The sequence below is a fragment of the Eptatretus burgeri genome, chromosome 3, assembly GCF_056783735.1.
Source record: "Eptatretus burgeri isolate ZD-2024b chromosome 3, Ebu_testis_v1, whole genome shotgun sequence".
NCBI classification, from domain to species: domain Eukaryota; kingdom Metazoa; phylum Chordata; class Myxini; order Myxiniformes; family Myxinidae; genus Eptatretus; species Eptatretus burgeri.
This window is the reverse complement of record NC_140963.1, coordinates 93,844,477-93,861,666: the sequence shown is the minus strand read 5'-3', so window position 1 is coordinate 93,861,666 and position 17,190 is coordinate 93,844,477. Positions and strand designations below refer to the sequence as shown.

General features: G+C 41.0%; 1 protein-coding gene across 4 annotated transcripts in view; it reads right to left on the bottom strand.

The window, feature by feature from the left end:
- Positions 1-6,313: 6,313 nt before the first annotated feature.
- The window catches only part of SV2C (synaptic vesicle glycoprotein 2C), a 143,693-nt gene continuing 132,816 nt past the window's right edge, over positions 6,314-17,190 (bottom strand). For 3 of the 4 annotated variants that reach the window (XM_085874555.1, XM_085874553.1, XM_085874557.1), the window contains 3 exons: positions 15,976-16,179; positions 13,783-13,942; positions 6,314-10,371 (listed from right to left, as the gene is read on the bottom strand). In XM_085874555.1, the coding sequence (XP_085730681.1) occupies positions 10,188-10,371; positions 13,783-13,942; positions 15,976-16,179 (548 nt within the window). In that variant the 3' untranslated portion in view covers positions 6,314-10,187. The remainder of the gene's footprint in view (positions 10,372-13,782; positions 13,943-15,975; positions 16,180-17,190) is intronic. The other variant, XM_085874556.1, reaches the window with a different exon arrangement.

Here is a 17,190-nt window from a genome sequence, read left to right as displayed (position 1 = left end):
CATCATCTTGTTCTGGCCAATCTTTCTCTTTCTCTTTCTCTTTCTCTCGTTTGTCGTAGCATTTAAAGCTGAACCTGAGAGAGAGTCACCATCTTGTGGCATGAGATCCATCACATGGTTGAGTTCTGCCCTAATGATATATTGATATGGGCCACGGCTACCTGTAGAACCTGCTTGCGGAACAGGATTTAATGTTACCTGTGCTTGTAGAAAAATGATTTGTTGACTTGGTGTTGTTCTAGGAAACTTTATGAGCTTGAATCTTCAAAATTTGGGGCTGTCTTGTTCTGGAGTAACTGGAGTTGCTTATGAGGAAAATTGATTGTGCAAACGTTGCAGTTTATGCTATTTGCCTGTCGTGGTAATTGGTAAGTGGTTGGAAGGAAGTTGAACATTGATCTAAACAAATTTAAGTAGAGACTAAATGAGTGCTGGGTTTAAAATCAAGATGGTAGTGAGCCCTTTAAGGACGCAGCTGTCCTGGGTGTAATTCAGCTTGCTTTATGTTGTTTCAGATGCTCCCATCCAGGTGAGCAGCGAGTATTTTATGATTCTCATGACCAAAGCCTTGTTGGTGGTTAAGAGTTCTTGGGGAGTTAAGATGTGAGCTGCTCACTGCATAGTGCTAGGCCTCCGTCCTGTTTTGGAGCCACAGTGTTGATGTGGTGGCCCCATTGAGTTTCTTGGCAGGGTGGCTCCCAGGATGCTGACAGTAAAGGGTTCTGGAATGGTGTTTCCATTGAACCACCTTCCAGCGACTGTTCCATCACGCTCTTCCCTCCAATACTTCAAACGAGCAGCGCACCACCATCTCTTGTCTTGTCTCGTCATCTCCAATTCTGTCCCATGATCTTTATTACAAGCAATAAACTTTCCTAACACAACCATTTTCCCTGTTACCTCGACCACCGAAGGTGGATGGAGGTTACGTTTTCACCCATGTTTCTTCGTCTGTGAACGAGATATCTCAAAAATTTGTGGACAGGTTGGGTGTGTGACAAGGTTGAATTGATTTGATTTTGGTGAAGATCTGCATCTGGATATGAGAATTAAAAAATTTTTTTAAGTGATTCTTCACCATTGAGAGATGCGACTAAAAACGATGTACGAGTATAGCACGATATTTCAAGTTGTGGACGAGTTGTGACAAAACTTGGTGGATGAGTTGGTTCGGTAACAAGAACAAGCCGATCCGATTTTGAGTAAGGTCCAGATGATTCAGATGCGGCGTATCAGTGGGATACAAAACGTAAACTGTTCAGTCCAGCAGAGGTATGCGCTCTACCAAGTGCCATTGTAGTTAGTTTCAGTGTATCCCTTCCCTCTTATCCTGTTCATTCATTGCCTTGATGTTTGTCCTGCTGTGATATCTACTTTGCCCTTCCACGAGTATCACTCTTGTAAAGAAAAAAAAAAGGTCAGTAGTATCGGGTTATGATCTCATGATGTAGATAGTCTTACCTAGCTAGCACTTCTCAGGTGCAAATGTAATTTGTCACCTGTCACCCAAAGCCTGGATTTTTTTTTAAAAAAGAAAATTTATTTTGCTACAAAGCGGGTGCTTGCTGCTTCATTCCTAGAGATGTTATGAATGGTGCTCAACATCGGCATAATCGGTCTCAAACCTCATCTTATCAAGAGAACATCATTAAAGAAGTAACCGAATATGGTTGTGGCAAGGATGCTGCCCTGAGGAACTCATTCCTGCATCTATATCATAGGGTTGTGACGATTGTCCCCCAACAACAAGTCAAAAATCCCACGCTTCACATGACTGGAGCATCCCCTTCGAGTCTCCTTTTGACTTCAGCTTTACTAGAACTCCTTGGTGCCAGATTTGATCCAATGGTGTCACAATATCGATAAACACACAGGTCAGTACAATGCAATGCAATTTGTATCCTTATTATTGAGGTCTTGCTTGAGTTTCTCCATTCTTAAAAGATTGATTGTATTCAATTTTCATATTATTGCTTGCATTATTTTTTTTTTCAACTTGTTTACTAACCGAGTGCTATGTCACTGGATGGTACATGTATGAAAAGTTAGCCATGAAGCATGGACTGACACTACCGTAGTCCAGCCAAAGCAAAACAGGCAGGTTTATTATTTTAAGCTTATCACGAGGAATCCCCCAAATTTTTACGGACAATCTAATAACTGTTAATTGACTTCGTATCAAGTGCTATTTTCAGATTATTAAAACATAAAAACTCTGGGATCTCAGTCAAATCTCCTTGCACTACTCAAAGGCGTCTGTTTGTTTATCCACTTTATTATTGCCAGTTAAATAAGCACTATAATAACAATAATTAGAGGCCAACGCTCTTCAGAGAGCTCTGGGGCGTATCACTGGTTGATGTTTCTCGGCAAAAAGTAATCCTGGACAGGCCACTACTCCGACCCAGGATAGTCGGCCCGAGGTGAAGGAATTTGGTAATTGGCTACAGTACCAGTGATAACTCGCAACTTCTTCACAGTATTACCCTGCTTGCGAAACACCAGGATGACAGTTCATAGCTATGCTGAGATTCAAACCCAGGTTAGGTAGCTCAGAGTTGAGTGTGCATACTTCTAGGTTATCCTGCCAGCCCCCAATTAGGAAGAACTGCCCGAAGATATGTTAAATTTACTGATTTGTAGTTTGTCTTTTTGGTTGAAAAAAAAAAATTCCATATTCTGTACATCAAGATGAATGAATGTAACTTTCTCATGCCCACTTTGGACTCAGAGGTACAGTGTTTACCCACTTCTGAGCTGTATTGTCCGAGTTTGATTCATAACTGAACGGGATCTGAGCAAAGCATGCCATCTTGGTGTGTTGCATCACCTTTAATTAGAGGAATTTTATGCTAGTACCCTCAATAAATTCCAAACCTCTGCCACAACTGCTGTTGGGAAGGCAATGGCAAATCACACAGCACATTCCTTGCCATGAGACTGCTTTGGCACTAACAAAGTCACTGCAACCAAATTTCATACTTCCGATCCCATTCGACTTGAGATTATGATCATAAAAGTGGTTTGTTTGTTTTTCTCACCTACGTCCTCAAATTCTCACCCCTCCTCTTCTATGAAGGTGTAAGTAAAATATATATATATTTTAAAAATCAGCTACGATTGCGGCAGGCACATGTCCGTTTTATTAACTTCACAGGCACAAAGTACGCAATGGCGTTGGGAAGTAATTACGAGCAAAAGCAAGTAAGCCTTTCATACCGACAGCATGTACAGGAGCATTTTTAGGATTCAAATCATTCAGACACACAGATGTTTGATGTACATCATAAAGTATCACTTTGGCTCTCGTATGCTGACCTTCCTCATGCGAGATGATCCCATTTTCAAGGCACTGTTTTGAATGAAAGGTCAACAGCAGCAACCTCATGGGTTTAAAGGGGTACCGGTTAATCACAGCAATATTTTATTTTTAAAAACCTTCAATGTATGATGTTGGTGCAGTCCTTATCTTTTGCAATTATGAAAATCTGATGATAGGTACTGCTCTCTTGCCTTTGAGTAACCACAAAAGTCGGGTATTTATTTATGAATGTCATGAAACATTAATGTTCACAATCATGATTCGATAATATGATCCGAAGAAAACTGAAGAAACCAAAATATGCTTCCAATTTATCATCAAAAAGTAGAAAATAAGTCAAAAAGTATTTTAAATTTTTTAATGTTTCGAGTTTATTGGAAATTTCCTTTTTATTTTCTGGCATTTGTATTTGACAACTTCACAGCATGTATTAGTGTAATATGGGACACGGTCACCCCCTATCCCCCACCCCCAAGTCTATACTCTATACATCCTCTTTCAGCTTTTTGTTCAATATGCTGAACATTTTCGAAATGAAATTGTCTGCTATATCATCGGTCATTGAGTTCGCTGGTGCGGACGTTCATGATGCCAAACATATAACCAGGACTGAGGAGGTTATACAACGTGGGGGTATCTTGCAATTCCCTCTGGGGCAACTTGCCCCACCTTACTCTGCTGTAATTGTTTACAGCAGAGTTTGTTTGTTCTGAGCAACGAGTGAAGACGATTATTAAAAAGATGTAATTTGACTTTAATACCCTCAAGCACAATTCCAATTCCATCCCTCTTCCCTTCTTGTGTTGACCTCCAAATTACTATGACCCCTTACAGCTTGCATTCAGATATCACTACAATTCCTTCCACAGCTGCATCTTGAAAGAAATAGTTGAAATTGGAATATCAGAAAGTAGAAGCTCATGCACTTCCACATACCACCCAATGACAAGGTGCTTCGTGCTATGCCGGTGTCACGTGTCAATAGTGGTTAAGGGTGTGAACGTCATTTTATCTCCTAATGTTCACAAATCGAGGCAACATCTGCAATACGGCACAGAGATTTAAATTAACTATTTTGATTTGCCTTCATAAGAGTGACTTGCAAGTGAAGTAAGAATTACTCCATTGTTTTCAGTACCTGTTTGTGCTCAGAAAAATTTCCTTTCTTTTGATTGAAATAAAAATCGAGAATGAGGGGAAATAAAGATAAGAGTCAGAAGAAGGAGAGGGAACAAAGGAGCAATGACTTGGAGTAGATTTTGATGAAGTACAGACAGTGGTGAGGACGAAAGGTGATCATGAAGTGTTTCATATGGTGAAAATTTCTCACCAAGCATTGAGCATCAGATCTGAGTTTCAAGATATGCAGTGTCCATGCATCTCAAAACAAATGGTGAGAATGAGAAGATCTGGGTAAGGAAGTCCAGAAAGAGTCTGGTTGCATCAAAAGATGGGAGTCGAGGTATTTGCAAAATGGTCTTTGAATGAGTGGAAGGAGATATGGAGGACAAAGCACTGAAAAGGATAGAAGGACATGTTCCAGACAATAGACCATTTATGCAATTTAAATGCTTCTGTTAAATGTACGTGATGAATAAGAGTAATATTAAGGGGTAGAGCCGTGACTATTGAGAAGATAAGAGGTTAATCATGTAAACTGGAATTACAGACGTTCTCCAGCTGCTTTCCATCCACTTTGACCCCCTGCAAAATCAAAAGGAAGACACCACACCACACCAATGATACCTACTTTTGTTCTGTAGGGGCCGTGGCAAGATTTAAAAAGGAGGATCAGCTTGGTATGGCAAGAACTTTAATATTGCAAATAAGCTTGAGATTTGAGCCTTATAAAATCTAAAAGACCACAACAGCCGAATGTCTACCTGGTTTAGAATGTGGGAGTCACGGCAAAGTATTTTTTGCACCAAGTTTTGTCTTGATTGGTTGAAATGGAAAAACGTGGCAGGAGAGAAAACTTAATTTCAGGTTCTATTTTTGATATTTGAACCTCTTTGGAATCTAAAGAAAAGCTCAAAATTCACGTCTTTCTCCTTCGATGTGTTGGGGTTGTGGTGCTTGTCAGGATTGGTTGTAATGGAGGCATGGCAAGCTAAACGCATTAGTTGTTCGGCCAATTTTGACTTTTCACCCTTGTATAATCCAATCCTGCCTCTATTTAATGATGTCACTTTGCTTTCTGGATGAGCAGGATTGAAAAAAAGAGGCAACTTGTTTTTCGATGTTAAGGCAGGCCAGAAATTAAAAAACAACTTATTTTGGCCTCGTGCAAGATGGCTTTGTTTTTGATATGAATGTATATGGCAGGATGATATGGGGTACACAATGCAAACAATACCATCACTGAATTATTATTACATCTAATATGTCGGCACAGCTCATCGTATCATCGGGGGATTAAAATGACTGAATTGATTACGTGACAATATAATGTGTATTTGTAAAAATTTAACAAAAAGCTGTCTTCCTGCTCGTATAACAAACCGCATGGCCATTTACATATTACATACACATAAGAGATGTCAATAAAGTTAATCAATAAAGTAAGTGTTCCAGTTCTTCTACAAACACATAGGAAAAGACCTGTACAACAGATATCCAACAATAAATAAATAATTTAAAACAGCAGCAATGGAAATGGCATATATACAAGTACATTGATCAAACACATTAATTGCTTTACTCCGTTATCATATTCCAAAGATTCTAAAACTGTCACGAAAGCGAAAAGCAGAGAAGTAGAGTTCAAGTGATTTAAACAAGTCACATTCATGAAATATGTTCAACATCAAATGTTGTCGAAAGTGGTCGGTGTTTAAAAAGGATAAAATGAACACCATGATAATGCAAAGTAAAATTAAAACCCTGAAAATAGTTGGTTTCAGAGCACCAGGCTATATCAGGATTTCGTCCGATGGTCCCTAGACAGCACACGAAAGAGACCGAACAACGTATATCAGCAACATTGACAAGGAGGATGCAGCGGATTTTAATCAACAACGGAATGATAAATCTTTACAACACACTTGGAAACATGCGGTCATCATGCGGTCAGGAAGGACAAAATTAAATACGAAATAGCCACAACTCATACACAGAACACAAGACTGAACACAACCATCTCATCAGGAGCCGATGCACATCGGATGCACGCTTTGGCAAAGAGGGTTGTCAGTAGATCCAGGAGAGACGACAGATTCAAAAGTCAGGATGAAATACCATTGCAGGTCGTAAGGTGGTGCATCTGCATTTTCTTGGCTACTTCCTGCCATGGAAGCGTGATATGGAGTCACACTGTTGTCATGAGCAGCTTTTTGGGTCTGAGTAAACGACCGTGGATGTAATACTACCGCTGGGCCTTTGGTGCTTCCTGGGATATCTTTCACCGAAAATACCAAAACAGCAGTTTATTCGGCATTTCAAAATAGTCTCAACTGTCGAAGCGCAATCCCAACATCTCAGTGGCTATTTGCAGATGATTTTGGTGTTGTGTGGTCGTAATTTGGAGTGGTTAGATCCTCGATCTCCCTCCATGTTTCTTCAATAATTTTTTTAAGTTATTTTGCAGGGAAGCACAAGCATATCGCTGCAACCAAAAAACCCCAAAAAACGAAGACTTTTAAGTATGCCAAAATGACACCTTACTTATAGACAGCTACCAAAAGCACTTTGTGTCGAATACAATCTGTGTGGAAAATCCTCCATTAACAAACAACATATTGAGAAGATAACAAAGCATATCCTCGTATCAATGTTCAGTATATAAGTTTTCTGATGAGGAGCAACGACTGGTTTCTTGAATATAAATTAAGGAGAGTAAACTTATGGGGACTGTGGAACAGAGCTGTAAGGCCAAATGGTGCACCACATGCAGACACGTGTCCAGGCAGACACGTAGATGCAGCATTCATGGCAGATGCAAAGTGACAGACACACAAACACACAGCCAAGGAAAGATAAGAGCTCACAAAGGCAGGCAGACAAATACGGACGACGACAATCAAGTAGACAAAGATGGGTAGATGTTACATTCATTGCATCAGCATAGTCCCAACAACAAATCATCACCTGTTGACAACAACAAGTGTTTTGTCTGCAGTACAACAACCTCCTGATCATCAACACTGATAAGAAAACAACAGCAAGCAAAAAATTTCCTCGTCTATCGTTTTTGTCAAGATTGCAAACGACACACAAGTCTCAGGTGTGGTTCAAAATTGCCCTGTCCAGAACAGTGGTCAACCAAAATACACTATTTAGTATTTACAAACAAGCTTCATGCATCTATAATTTACTGCTGAAGTGAAACGGCCGTGAAGCTTCAGATACGAAAAATTTCAAAATCTGATCGTTTTTGCATATTTTTTTTGTTTAACTTTGTACCCTTACATGCATAAACATACCACGAAGCAGCAAATGAGACTGGCTAGGTGAATTGTATTCTTTAATTGATTTGTAGGTGCCCTCACATATGGTCCATGATTATCTCTAGCGCTTGCGAGGCTGCTCAACACAATTGAATGCGAGTCGTTCTGATTAATTTGTTCATTAATGACATTTCATATTTGCTTGAATAGTTTATAAAGTACAGTACAGAGTTTTCTTTTGATATTTCAATTGATCTCAGGCTCATTGAGGAGCTGGTAAATTAATAACATATAGGACAAAGCCATTAGGAGATATCATTGTACTGTAACGTGACATTAGTAGGCAATGGACAACCTCCATCATGAACCATATCAATTTCAGATGGAAACTCTCCAGGTCAAGCAAATAAATTACAGACCAATAAATCCCCCATTCATAATAAAAACATCTTGTTCATGTGAATGTTGTGACAAATCAACAAAGCAGGTCTTCATTGCTATTACATGGTGTTGGGGTGCACCATCTACGAGATAGTCATTAAGCTGGAAGACGGGTCTGCTAGCACTGGTGGTTGGTGGATATCAAGGACCCCACGGTGTCTTTTACGAAGAGTAGGCGAGTTAGCATAGGAAGGCTGAAAATATTACATATCCCACAGCATGGGAAAACTTAACACCTGCAGTCGAACATCAGACCTGACCAAATGGGCCAAAAAGATGGACTGTGAAAGATGATGGGCCAAAATCACTCCCAGACTCACCTACAAGATGGGTATAATGACTCTTAAAAGTAGTCATAGTCACAGTATTGCTCTTACACTTATATAAATGTGTTAAGATAATACTGAATTGTACATTGTCTAAATCTATGATTGCAAGATAAACTATAAAGTATAATTTGACATGAATGTGTCAATGGATTTGCCTCTGCCCACATTATTTGTCAACCCACTGATATGTTTGATCTCAATTAATGGTCAGTATGAAAATTTAAGGTCCCTTGAGAGAGAGTGAGAGGAAGAGAATATGGATGAACGGACAGATGCACGCATGCATGGACAGCCGGATGGGCAATGGAATCCAAAAAAAAGCAATGATTCCGGTTCCGGAGGCATAAATATAATGATAATGATCAGATGTAGAAATTCTGAGTATGGTATATAAAACTTCACAAGTGTCTCACTTTAAGCAACCATTACTGTAAAAAGTTGTCACTTTCACTACATTTGCCGAATGTTTCTGTGCCGATGTAGAAAATGTGGTATTTTCACTTTCATATCCATGTGTTGATATTGCGCTGTACACATCAATGTCAACGGATAACTTCAGTACGGTATATTGCACAATCTGCCTCAGCCTGTGCATACGATAGTGACCCGTTTTCACAATACTTTGGGAAAAAAAAACATTTGCCGTCACCTTATTGCATGAAACCATGCAAAGTACACAGTGCACGCATCATGACGGATATGATCGATAACTTACAAATCCTTAGTCCACAATCATCAAAAATCCCAAGGATTTGTATCGTTCTCAGGCAATATTTTTTCGAATCTCGATGTCCCAAACCAGGAATTTCACAAAACTATATTAAACAGTGCATTGACCTACTCATGAACTGCAGCCAAGCTACGATAACATAACAATTAAAATTTGTTTATCAGCTTTTGTTCCTTGAAGTTCCTGATAAAATGCTGCTTTTATGACATCAGCAGCCTCATGCATCACTCCAAAACCACAGAAGCCATTGACTGGTGTTCTTGGAAAATAATGTTATCAGATAAATATAAACATACTTAAATAAATTACTTTTTCCAAGTCAAAAGCACTTTAAAATACCAAACTCAACATTAAAACAATATTCTAAATTATAATTAAAACATTTTTTTTTAATCCATGACTCCCATAAAGCATTCAGAGTGATGTTCCTTCAACAACTGATAAAATAGGGTTTACAAGCCCGCATAAAGACTTGATCGAGTACTTTCTTGCCCATATAATCGATCTTTCAAATCGAGCATATTATTTTCGCAAAGTAGAATATCGACGGGTCTAAAGTATTTCCTTAAATAACTAAAGTATTTGCAAAGTTTATATATATTTATATTTATATATGACAAATTACACACATAGCTCTTGTCCCTAGTACTGTTTCTTTGTCTACATAGCTGTCGTGTTGAAAAGATTAACTCATCTGTACAATGACCCAAAGTTTTGAAAATAAACACAAAACTTGAGCAAAAAAAAGACTAAAAAATAAAAACCATTTTATCTTGAACTACAGCTAACAAGCATCGAACATTATGTGCTTTTATAATTGCAATGCACAAAGGCAATCCAAGAAACATGGCCACTGTTTTCTGATGCATGTGCTCGCTGATGGAGACAGGAGGTTGAAGGATGGACTTTGAAGCAGGCGGCCTCTGGGCAGAGGGTAGAAGGACACTGCGATGATGTATGGAGAAGGCTGAAGGATTGCTTCACATGAGAATACAATCCCGTGTATCTGGCAGGCGGAGTGCCACCATGCCTCCAGAAATGAGTACGCTTGCAGCCAGAAGGATGGGCCCGGCTTTATGGGTGTTCACCAGCGAGCCGAATATGAGAAAACCCAGCACCGAAGCGAGTCGGCAAAGACAGTTCATGAATCCAAAGCCTGTAGATCTGAGGGCGAGAGGAAAAATTATTTGTTTTTTTGGTACTTTTTGGAGGATACAAGGAAATGTAGATGCAAGTAAAGTCAACTGAGCCCATCCAGTATATGCAACATCTACACATTCCAACCCACTCCCAGCACACTTCATATCACTTTACAACTACACACAAAAACTCACAATGAACTCCCAAGCACAGCGTTATTAGTCCCCTCCCGGTTTCACCGCAACTCTCACTCTTGTTTTTGTAAGAATTGGTTTTTTTTTTTTTTCTATACTCTTCTTCTCTCTTTTTGGAGATGAGCTAACCCGACCTACACAATGCCTGACCCCTTTATAATCTCCTTCATATTGATTGTGAATGTCCATGCCAGAAGACTGGCTGACGGAAAAGCGGCAACTTCAAATGAAAAATGTTCAGTATAATGAATAAAATGACCAGGGAAGATATATAGTATCGGGGAGGGTGGAGAGGGTGAAATGATTGGGGAAACAAGGAGGATAGGCACACATGAGAAGCAATAACTCAAAGAAAGACCACATCATACACTTACCTGCATACCCACCCGAGCCATTTGTATCTCTCTGTTCTTACCACCCACTTACAAATCTAGGTAATTTAAATAAATCAAAAAGGTAATGATTCCATCACCCCCTGTGACTCTCTACCAGTCACTGTTTGTTTGTTGTTTGTTTTTTATATGCATTATCGAGGCTCGCATGAGAGCTAACACAATGCACAGCAAGGGGGGGGGGGCATGAGACAAGAGGGCGGGAGAGGGAAGGACAAAACAGTGAGGAACAGAGACATTAGGAGATCTGTTGAAGGGAGAAGGATGGAGCAGGGAATAAGGGGAATACAAGATGGACACTACAGGGAGTTTCAGGAAGAAAAGCAGGAAATTTGAAGGAGGTGGGATTGGGGTGGATTAACGAGGGTAGAAAAGATCGACGATTTGGATGGGGGACGATAAGAGGTGGTGGTGAACAGCTGTTTTGAAGGCCTGGAGGGAAGAATGCGATTGAAGGGAGTGAGGGAGTTTATTCCAAAGGTGGAAAAAAGAGGAATGAAAGAGTGAAGGTGAGCAATGATTCGTGACTTTGGTAGTTTTACCAGAAGGGGGTTGTTGGCGGACCTTGAGCACCCTGCGGAAATATAGTGGGGACATATCGCAGACATAGCAGGGGGGGGCAAGACCAGAGAGGAGACAGTAGAAGACAGAAAGAACACAGACCTGCCTGCGGTGAGAGGGTGAGAGGCCCAAAGACTCAGCCTCATCGTGGGAGATACCAATGATCCTAAATGTCTTGGTTTCCACAGCGTGAAGCCGAGAAAGGTGAGAGGCAGGAGCACCAGCCCAGAGGGGAGAGCAGTACTCCATCAGGCTGCAGATGAAAGCTTTGTTTGTGGTCAGGAGCTCAGGTAGGACGAGGAAGGACTTTGCACGGCGGAGGATTCCCAGGCGAGGTTGGAAATGTGGCCTTCCCAGGAAAGATCATGGCAGATAGTGAGACCCAGAAGCTTGAATGAAAGGACTTCTTCCAAATGTTTGTTCAGAAAGTAGATGGGCGGGGTGGGGGTTTCCAAAGAGTCCTTTCGGAGAGACATCGTAAGAGTGTGAGATTTGTCCGGGTTGAAAGACATGTTCCACGTGTTGGACCAGTTTGTGATTTTACCCAGATCTGCAGAGAACGAAGAAGCACGTATTAAAAGCACGCGATATGTCTCGGGCTCTGATTTCATATCTGACATTGAGTACTTCAATCCATTGTTGGGAGAACAGAAGCAGCATATCCAGGGTAGAGTGACCTGGTCTGAAACCATGCAGAAGAGGAAGGATTTAAGACCTCTGATTTAAGTTTTCCATTAAGATCTCTGATTATTTACTTTCACTCTATATTTTTCCAACATCACATTTTCTCACATTATATCATGCATTCAGTTATGGTTGCAGTAATGTATAAAGTATATAGGTGCATTAGAGAGGGATCAGAGTAAACCAAAAAGGGTTGTTCCAGATTTTCTGTCGACACAGAAAAGTAATTTCAGACAAAATCAAGTTTCAAGAGCTTATGTGTACGTGAACACAAGTTCGTATATCATAGCATGTTACTGGTTAATTTGGCTGGTGTAATGGATTAGACATAATGATTAATCCTATGCTAACACGGCGTAAGCAAGTTAGTCCAATGTAACTTGCTGTCTCAAGTATGAGTAGCGAGGTGTGGCCAGGACGCTCGCAGCAGCCATGTCACGTGCCCTCCTCAAGAGGGCGATGTTGCTTTTAAAGGTCCATGGCACCCCGAAAGTGGAATACAGTAATAACCCATTAAAATAATTTGATGCACCCGTTGAAATCAGGAATTTCTATGTATTCTGCATGATTGTAAAAGGCGTCACTAAGATCAGTGGCTCATTTTAAGATTTGCAGCTCGATCCATGACTGTGAATGCCAAAAACTTACTCCAGATGAAAATTCTTTGGAAATATTATAGAATCATAACTATAGAGTATCTGATTTAATCATGAGTGAGAATTATAAATGGCAAGGCTGTTTATATTTATATAAAAATATATATATACATATATATATATATATATAAATTAAATGTAGGTGTAATAGATTTACTTATGGCATTATTGGGGGGAAAAAGGAAAAAAAAATCGAGTTCAGAAAAATGTTCCTGTTATCATGAAAAAGATTCCTTGTTGTATTATTTTGAAGCATATGTTATCATACCCTTTTCTCATTTGGTAAATGGCGAGAATGCATTTAATTTGAATTCGATTTTGATTGTCCGATTTGTTTGAACAATGTGGAGAGATGCCACGGTGAGCGCACGCATGCAGAGACAACCCAGGGAGACTCCACAGTGAAGAGATCCAGGGAGATGGAGAGCGATGCCTGGCATACCAGATGAGAAACGCTGAACCGGACGAGAAGGGTCTGCAAGGCGAAAATGGGGTCTGAAGGGCGAGCCCGCTGTGAAGCACCATTGGCGTCTCTGCCCAGCCTGCGAGACAAGCCTGCATCGCATCTCCCAATGATCACCACAGGGAAGAACACACACACACACACACACACACACACACACACACACACACACACACACACACACACACACACACACACACACACACACACAGACACACACACACACCCTCTTCTGTTTGCCCTGTGTCACTGCCCGAGTCTGCCCGCATAATAGTTGATTAAGAGTAGCCATGGGAACCGTTACCGTCTCAATTAAGCATAAAACCACCGTGCAGCAAAATTGATAAAAACTCGGACTCGGCCCCAACAGGGGAAGAAATCCAGGACTAGACAGCTCGGACATGAGCACACTAACAACTGAGCTATCCTGCTGTCCCTCAGCTAATTAAGGACAGCACCTGGCTTTCCCTGGAGGTTTGACATACCTGCGATCTGAGGGGAATAGTTCCGTGGTAAGTACTTGGAGAGAATTCCACGCAGAGATGGAAAGGCCATTATAGAGGCAAAGCATCCCAATCATAGTGGCTTGACTGTTCCCAAACCACAGCAAGAAGCAGCTGATACCAGAGATGATCATGGATCCACCTACGGTACAAATGCCCAGCCATCACCATGAGAGTGAATGATGCCACCCTGGCCAGCTTAGTGGCATCACTGTGGTTGACATAACAACATCTGTGATCTGCCTGGAGCAATATAGCCATCAATCTTGCGACCAGAAGTTAATCAACCATTCTCATATGCTGCAGGTTAATTGCAAGCTGTGTGAGAGAATCATTTTTCAAAAATTACTTTTACCTTTGTTGTTAACACAAATCTAAGCTGCTGGAGTAGCTAAATGATACAGGGAAGCATGTTGACAGGCGGGCAGTGGAGCAAACGGGGAAATGGGAGATAAAGACATCACAGATAGTTCCTCATTGGATAAAAATCAGTGTTATTTAGAAATAAAAAATATTGTTCATGAGAACTATAGTGACCGAATTAAATGGCATCATTTATTGTTCACAACTTGCAAGGCTGATGATATTAAATGTGAGTTTGGGAATATGACAGATGCTTGTCCCCAATTTCTAATTAATGAGATAAACAGACATTAAAACCCTTGGTGACACTCATTATGGCAAAGCTGGTACTTTAGGCATTCAAGGCAGAAGTGTTTGTGCTTCAATTGAATACAAGGCAGTAATGCTGATGCTACTTCTCCACAAGGAAGTTAGGTCAAGAGCTCAATGGTTGGTTTCAGATGAGTCGGCCTGTATGTACGAGTCGACATTACTGGTTACAGCTATCAAGACTCATTTTTGAGATGTGTGGTCTGGGTTCAAATTGTGAACCGACGATAAAAAAAAACTGCCTTCCCATTGCTTGGCAAACAAGCTGTTGTATCGTCGAGCATGTAGTGAGGTCGGTTGTCCCATCTGCTAGTATTCACCAGTATATGTCAAAGATGCTACTATACATCTTAGAAAGAGTTGCCAAATGTGTTTCTAAAGTGTTGCCCTGATATACTCATACAGGTGGCACTGCATGCCCTCCATAAGAGCACCTCCATAAATGATGCAAGCCAGTTATCGTGTGTTGTATTTGAATGAATCCTATTATTAATTTGCAATTTGTCACTGACTTTGACACCAATGCAAATTTTTATAACGGACCCTAAGCATCAAAAAGCTACACATATCAAACAAACAATTTCAAATGTAGCACATCGCCGCCATTAGAGCATTTAAATTGCATCAGATGTGGCAATAAATGTGAATTGTTCTCCCAACTTGCTGGCTCGATGATAGAAGATGCCATTTGCATTTCTGCCGCCTACATCCCTACCCTGCTTCAATTCCCATGCGGGAATTTTGTGAATGACGAATGAATAAATGAACAAAACCACACCTTGGAATTTTTAACAAGCCCTCATGGTCCCAAGATGAACCTTTCGTTGAACCCTATGAAGTTTATCATGTCATAATCATGATACAGTCTAAATTAATGGAACTTTTGAATTCCCCGAGTAAAATTGCGTTATGATTGGTCACCAAAGACTCAGGACGAAGGTGTAGTACTGAGTGTACGCAGCCTCTTGGCTGCTGGTCACCTCATCTCTGGGAACTGGACTATGCCCCCGATGCATGATGCCTGAAAAAAATTGATATTCGGTTATTAAGGCAAGAATTTATGCATGAGCAAAGTGCTCGCGACAATTGTCTCCTCTTTGCGGAAGATACCATCGGATCTTTCATTTCCACTGAGGCACCCACATGCAAATCTGGAAGACGGGTCACGAGTTGAACGTCCCCTCCAGCGGATGGCGCACTCATTGATGTAACACTCTGCTTGTGAAACACCAGGATAAGAGTTTCCTAACAGGCCGATACTTAAACCCAAAGGAGACAGCTCAACGGTCAGTGCTACCTCTAATCCTGCCACCCCAAAAAAATGTAGTGATGAGTAGACCTTGAACTGGCTCTGCACACGTATGTTGTGGTCTGATAGAACAACATACAGTAGTGCACTCTACACATGTATGTAGTATTACCATAAAGTAGTGAATCTGACCATGCAAGATAAAAACATATATTTAGCCTGAGAATGTCGGATTGTCCGTTACTGACACATACCCAGCATATTGAGACGACCTATGCGATCCATCAGCAAGGCTGAGACAATGTTTCCAGGCAAGACAGCAAGTGTGCCAAGGAACGTGACGAAGTATACCCAGTACGCGCTGTAGTCATTGCTGAAATCGATATGGCATCCTTTCTTGCTGTGCTCAAACGTGGTATTCAGGAAGAGGCAGCTGTTGAACTTGTAGTCGTACAGGTCTGAAAATATTAACCAAAGAAGAGAATCAGAAACGACTAAAGTGACAACACCTTCTCACAGCCTCAGGGACCTTCGCAATAAACAACACATTCTTCATTACAGTTGCAGGAAATAGCAAATCCTTTCAACACTGTTATGAAGACAATTAATCGCGTGACACAACAATCACTGCCTTTTCACAAAGGAACATTTTCTGCAGACACATTTGCAACCAAACAATTCAGGTGCTGCCACAAACAATCAAGAGGGTAACATCACATTTTCTGTTTTCTCCCATGACGCACCCCCCACCCCCCCCCGAGCCCCCGGTCCTTTTTGGTGTTGCATCCTCTGCTCTTTCGTTGCTCTGTCCCTCACCTGTCACTCCCTACCCCCAGGTTTCTGCAGGCTGCACGTGGTCTGCCAATATCCCACTTCTAGAGAAACTCCCAAAATCCAAGCTCACTGCTCACCTCCACTAATTTATTCCTCTTTCCTCTCACCTGTGGAACCAAATTCTTCAGCCGGTTCAATTCCATCCTTTTCTACAGGGATTCTAAATGGCTGTTCACCACCACCTCAGGTCAACCCCATCCATACCCATGATCTTTTCTACCCTCACTAACTCTCCCCAAGCACATCCCTTCCATCCCCCCTTCAAATCCAGATTGTTGTGGTTTTTTTCCCCCTCTCCTTCACCATTTTTTTTTTTGCTCCATTTATGTTTCATCCCCAGTTTTTCCCCTTCCTCTTCCTCTTCTTGTTGTGTTTGAGTATGTATCCAGAATGTTCACCCCCTGTGGACTCCCCGTCCCTTCGTTCTTATTCTTCCACATGTGCATTCATCCTCCAAGTGTTCCTCTGTCCCTCTACCCTGGTGTTGGTGTGTTTCCCCCCACTCTGTTCTTCTTGTTATGTGTGTTCTAGTTCTTCCACGAGTCATGACTGTGTACAAAAAAAGATACAGTCAGGGATTTTGTAGCTTGGCACGTTGAATCACATGACTGCAGTGAAATCGAGTTGTACGTTAA